The following is a 6,000-nucleotide window of genomic DNA, read 5'->3' as shown; positions in this document are numbered from 1 at the left end:
TATCTATCTATCTTGTCTGTCTAGTCTATCATGTCTATCTATCTATCTATCTATCTATCTATCTATCTATCTATCTATCTATCTATCCAATAATCCATCTCTGCCTTTCTTTGTATATCTATCTATCTATCTATCTATCTATCTATCTATCTATCTATCTATCTATCTATCTATCTATCATCTATCTATCTATCATCTATCTATATCATCTCTATCTCTATCTCTATCAATCATGTATCTATCATCTATCATCTCTCCATCTCTCTATTTATACAGTATCTATACAGTATCTATACAGTATCTATCTATCTCTATCTATCTATCTATCTATCTATATCTATCTATCTATCTATCTATCTATCTATCTATCTATCTATCTATCTTGTCTGTCTAGTCTATCATCTATCTATCTATCTATCTATCTTGTCTGTCTAGTCTATCATGTCTGTCTATCTATCTATCTATCTATCTATCTATCTATCTATCTATCTATCTTATCTATCTATCTATCTATCTATCTATCATCTATCTATCTATCTATCTATCTATCTATCTATCTATCTATCTATCTATCTATCTATCTATCTATCGGGGGTCAGGCGCCCAGAGTCAGCCTCTTAAGGGAGAGGAGGGCAGCGTGGAACTTGAATAAAGGAATCAATATATTTTATTTATTTATTTATTTCTGATTTATTAATTCGGTTTATATACCGCCCTACTCCCAAAGTACTCAGGGCGGTTTACAAGGCAAAATTTAAAAACAATACAATATAAAATTAAAATTAAATTAAGTCTAGCCGCAAAAATTAAAATCACAATTTTATATCTATATCATAGATAGATAGATACGGTAGATAGATAGATAGATAGATAGATAGATAGATAGATAGATAGATAGATGATAGATAGATAGATAGATAGATAGATAGATAGATAGATAGATAGGGAGTCAGGCGCTGAGTCAGCCTCTTAAGGGAGATGAGGGTAGTGTGGATATTGAATAAAGGAATAAATATATTTTATACCTATATATCTATATATATCTGTATGTGTGTGTGTGTGTGAAATATTTGTCAAGTCTTTTGAATACGCCTTGCTAATTAACTCTTTCTTTCCTGTTTGGCCTATCTCAAGGCTATCCACAGGATATAGTCACAACTTATGACAACTCATTATTTGTGTAAATTATTCAAATTGCTAATAAAACCTCCCTAAAATTCTTTATTAGCAATTTGAATAATTTTCATATATATATATATATATATATATATATATATATATATATATATATATATATATAATATGTAAATTACTAACAAAGAATTAAGGGAGACTGATATGCATTTCTTTTTTTTCCTGCCACAACTTTCCTATGAGATCTGCTGAATTGCTCAAGAGGTGAAAACAACTGCCTAATGTGCAAACAGCCCAGGTTCGAATCTCAGAAGGGTATGGCTGACTGATGAAAACTAATAAGTTTGAAATGCATATCAGTCTCCCTTAATTCTTTGTTAGTAATTTACATAAATATATGAGCTGTCACCGGTGTGACTACTGCCTGTTCGATGGCCTTCAAGATAGGCTGAAACAATAATAGATAATAGAGAGATGGATAGACAGCTAGATATATAAGTATAGATAGTGGAGAGATAGATAGCTACATAGTAGAAATATGGATATATGGCTATAAAGAGATGAATAAATAGAGATATAGAAATATAGAATGATAGACAATAGATAGGTGAATAGGTAGGTAGGTAGCTAAATAGAGAGATGGATGGAGATGGATGGAGAAAGAGTGAAGATATGAATAGATATAATGGAGAGAGAGAGATGGATAGAGAGTGAAGATATGAATAGATATAATGGAGAGAGAGATGGAGAGAGTGAAGATATGAATAGATATAATGGAGAGAGAGAGATGGATAGAGAGTGAAGGTATGAATAGATATAATGGAGAGAGAAATGGAGAGAGAGTGAAGATATGAATAGATATAGTGGAGAGAGAGAGATGGAGAGAGAGTGAAGGTATGAATAGATATAATGGAGAGAGAGAGATGGAGAGAGTGAAGATATGAATAGATATAGTGGAGAGAGAGAGATGGAGAGAGAGTGAAGGTATGAATAGATATAATGAAGAGAGAGATGGAGAGAGTGAAGATATGAATAGATATAATGGAGAGAGAGAGATGGAGAGAGAGAGATGAATAGATAGTTATGAATAAATAGATGGATAGATGGTTAGCCGGATATAGACATTAATTTATGCATTTAGGGTTTCTCTGTAATGGCGTCGGCCGAGGCTCAAGTCACCTTGTGGCCGGCCAATGTGATAACTCAGTAATTTAAAATAAATTTAAAAAAAAAATCAAGGCAAACAAACATCTGCCCGGCGCAGCTGTGATCCGTCCCGGAGGACCACCGTTTACTTAACACCGATCCTAGTTTGTTTTCCTCCCCACCCCCCGAAAAAAATAAACCCCTTTCCTGGTTAGCCGTGCCCCTCCTTGTGCCCGTCCAAAGAGACGTGCCCCTCCCTCCTCTGCCAAACTTGGGATCCGACCAGGATATTGGGCTTTGATTTTTTGGGGGGTGGTGGTAGGTGGGTGGGCTTTATATAAATAAATAAATAAATATTGCCCCCACCCCGTCCTCTCCCTTCCTTCCTGCCCGCTCACGTGGAGATTTAAATCACCGGCTATTTATACCGACTCGTCATATCTGGATTTAGCAACAGCAGTTGCCGTTGCCGAAGTATTAAACGGGTTGGGGGGGGCGCGCCGGCGATGCCCGGAGCTGCTTGGGGTAGCTTTTTTTTTTTTAACTTCCAGAATTGAGGAGCGGGCTTCTGTCAATCACCCCACCTCCCCCTCTTTGCGATATTTTTTCCTATTTGCTTTCTCTCTGATTTTTTTTCCCTTTCGTGGAACGGCTTGCCAAATGAAAAAAAAAACACGGTGCGATTCTGGTGTAGAGTTTTGCGAGTGTCCACCTGGTCCTCGGCTTAACGACGGCGAAAGAGCCCCCCGATCTCCGTGGTTCGGCGAGGCCTCTTGTTTGACGTGAGTTTGGGGTCCCCTTTCCGGCCGACGTCGTTCGGTTGAATATCCCGGCCGGTTGCAAAGGGGAGCCACACGGTCGTTAAGCGAATCCGGCTTTGTCGGGAGGTGGCCCAAGGGGATGGCGGGGCCCCGGGACGCTCGGGCCGTCGTCAATCCGAGTCGGCGGCCAAGCCTCTCGGTTTTGATTTCCCCCCGACCACCGGGCTGCGATCGTCATGACGCGGGCAAAAGTCAACAGCGTTCAGTGAGAGCGGTCGCTAAGCGAAGAGCTGTAAGCCGAGGACTTCCCGCATTGCGTGATTTTTCTTTCGTTTGGTGCTTGAGTGAAGCCCGATGTTCCTGCACGGAGGATTTTTTTTTTAAATGTGTGGTCTGCAAATGCTTTCTCTCTTAATTCTAATTTCATTTTATTTTTTGGCTGGGATTCTCAGGCTGTTTAGGCATCTCTGACCTCGGCGTTCCTGGCAGAGAAAGAGCCGGAAAAACTTCCTAAAATCTGACGTTTCCGCTCGTCTTTCTCGTAAAAAAATGAAGTTTCTGTTTCACTTTGGTCGTAAAATCTGAAGCTTCTGTTCCGGGTCGTCGTAAAAAAATATGAAATTTCTGTTCTGCTTTGTCATCGTAAATGATGAAGTTTCCGTTCATCTTATGTCTTAAAAAATGAAGCTTTTTTTTTTCCTTTTTCATAAAATCAGACTTTCCGTTCCAGTTAGTCGTAAAACCTGAAGTTTCTCTTCCGCTTTGTCCTAGAAGATGAAGTTTCCGTTCGGCTTCATACTAAAAGACGAAGTTTCCGTTCCGCTTAGATGTAAAAGATGAAGTTTCTGTTCCGGTTTGTCGTAAAAAATGAAGTTTCCGTTCCGCTTCGTCACAAAAGTCGAAGTTTCTGTTCTGCTTAATCACAAAAGTTTTCGTTCCGCAAAAATTGAAGTTTCTGTTCTGCTTCATCGTAAAAGATGAAGTTTCCGTTCCGCTTAGTTGCAAAAGACATCATTTCCGTTCCGCTTAGAAGCAAAAGATGAAGTTTCCGTTCCGCTTAGTTGCAAAAGACATCATTTCCGTTCCGCTTAGAAGCAAAAGATGAAGTTTCTGTTCCGGTTTGTCGTAAAAAATGAAGTTTCTGTTCCGCTTCGTCACAAAAGTCGAAGTTTCTGTTCCGCTTAATCACAAAAGTTTTCGTTCCGCAAAAATTGAACTTGCTGTTCTGCTTCATCGTAAAAGATGAAGTTTCCGTTCCGCTTAGCCTCAAAAGACGAAGTTTCCGTTCCGCTTTGTCGCAAAAGATAAAGTTCCTGTTCCCTTTGTCGTAGAAGATGAAGTTTCCGTTCCGCTTAGATGCAAAAGATGAAGTTTGTGTTCCGCTTAATCACAAAAGTTTTCGTTCCGCAAAAATTGAAGTTTCTGTTCTGCTTCATCGTAAAAGATGGAAGTTTCTGTTCCGCTTGGTCTCAAAAGACGAAGTTTCCGTTCCGCTTTGTCGCAAAAGATAAAGTTCCTCTTCCCTTTGTCGTAGAAGATGAAGTTTCCGTTCCGCTTAGATGCAAAAGATGAAGTTTGTGTTCCGTTTTGTCGTAAAAAATGAAGTTTCCGTTCTCCTTAGTCACAAAAGACGAAGTTTCTGTTCTCAATCACAAAAGTGTTCGTTCTGTTCTGCTTCATCGTAAAAGACGACGTTTCCGTTCCGCTTAGTCTCAAAAGACGAAGTTTCCGTTCCGCTTTGTCGCAAAAGATAAAGTTGCTGTTCCCTTTCTCGTAGAAGATGAAGTTTCCGTTCCGCTTAGTTGCAAAAGACATCATTTCCGTTCCGCTTAGATGCAAAAGATGAAGTTTGTGTTCTGTTTTGTCGTAAAAAAGTTGCTGTTCCCTCTCTCGTAGAAGGTGAAGTTTCCGTTCCGCTTAGTCTCAAAAGATGATGTTTCTGTTCCGCTTAATCACATAAGGTTTTGTTCCGGTTCATTGTAAAAGATGGAAGTTTCTGTTCTGCTTGGTCGCAAAAAATGAAGTTTCCGTTCATCATCATCATAAAATCTGAAATTTCTGTTCTGCCTTGTCGTAAAAGATGAAGCTTCCGTTCCGCTTAGTCACAAAAGATTTCGTTCCGCAAAAATTGGAAGTTTCCGTTCTGCTTGATTGTAAAAGATGAAGTTTCTGTTCCGCTTGGTCGCAAAAAATGAAGTTTCCGTTCTGCTTCATCGTAAAAGATGAAGTTTCCGTTCCGCGTAGTCACAAAAGACGTTTTTGTTCCGCTTTCTCGTAAAAAAATGAAGTTTTCCTTCGTCTTCATCATAGATTTAGTCGCAAAAGACGACGTTTCCGTTCCGCATAGTCACAAAAGAAGTTCCGTTCCGCTTCATCGTAAAATCTGAAGTTTCCGTTCCGCTTCGTCATAAAATCTGAAGTTTTGCATTCGACTTTGTAGAGACGTTGTTGGTAATTTAGAGAGCCATGTGCTTTGGCAGTCCAAATCGGGAAACCCACAATTGTTTTGCGATGTGACACCACAAAAGGGTTGTGTTTCTCAGGACGGAAGTGGAGGGGTCGAGTCGGAGAGCTTGTAGGGATCTCGACGGATAGTCCTCGCCTTACGACCACGGTCGGGACTCGAATTTCTGTTGCTAAGCGGAACGTGCTGCTTTTGTGATCTTGACAGATGTTTTCTTTGGTCGCGGTTGTTCAGTAAACCATGGCATTCGTTGAGCGAATTACACGGTCATTAAGCAAGGCAGGCTGTCCCCATTTGACGGAAGCCGCCTGGGATGGTCGTAAATGGAGGATCACGTGACCATGGGCAGCTGGATAATACGACCGTGGGGGCATGCCCTCATAAGTCACGTGGTCAAAATTCGGACAGTTGGTAACTGACTCATATTTACGACGGTTGCAGTGTCCCGGGGTCACACCTTCTGATGAGAAAGTCAATGGGGAAGCCGTATGAGGT

The 6,000-nt window shown here is 40.1% G+C and overlaps 2 protein-coding genes across 3 annotated transcripts in view; one reads left to right on the top strand and one right to left on the bottom strand.

Annotated features, from left to right (window-relative positions):
* Positions 1-4,859, bottom strand: part of LOC310650507 (uncharacterized protein) — a gene marked incomplete at its 5' end in the record, with an annotated part of 11,905 nt that extends 7,046 nt beyond the window's left edge. Inside the window, one exon of the mRNA XM_083380067.1 lies at positions 4,695-4,859. Coding sequence (XP_083236193.1) covers positions 4,695-4,859 — 165 coding nt within the window. The remainder of the gene's footprint in view (positions 1-4,694) is intronic.
* The window catches only part of MAP4 (microtubule associated protein 4), a 62,571-nt gene that overhangs the window by 4,877 nt on the left and 51,694 nt on the right, over positions 1-6,000 (top strand). The window contains exon 1 of one of the 2 annotated variants that reach the window (XM_083380065.1): positions 3,045-3,062. The exons of the other annotated variant lie outside the window; for it this stretch is intronic. The gene's annotated coding sequence lies outside the window, so the exon portion shown is untranslated. Of the gene's footprint in view, positions 1-3,044; positions 3,063-6,000 lie in introns of those variants that run through there. 2 annotated transcript variants of the gene reach the window in all.

This window comes from Vipera ursinii, assembly GCF_947247035.1.
Source record: "Vipera ursinii genome assembly, contig: SUPER_Z_unloc_2, whole genome shotgun sequence".
Lineage (NCBI taxonomy): Eukaryota > Metazoa > Chordata > Lepidosauria > Squamata > Viperidae > Vipera > Vipera ursinii.
Note: the sequence above shows the minus strand (reverse complement) of the source record. Positions and strands in the feature narration are given on the sequence as shown.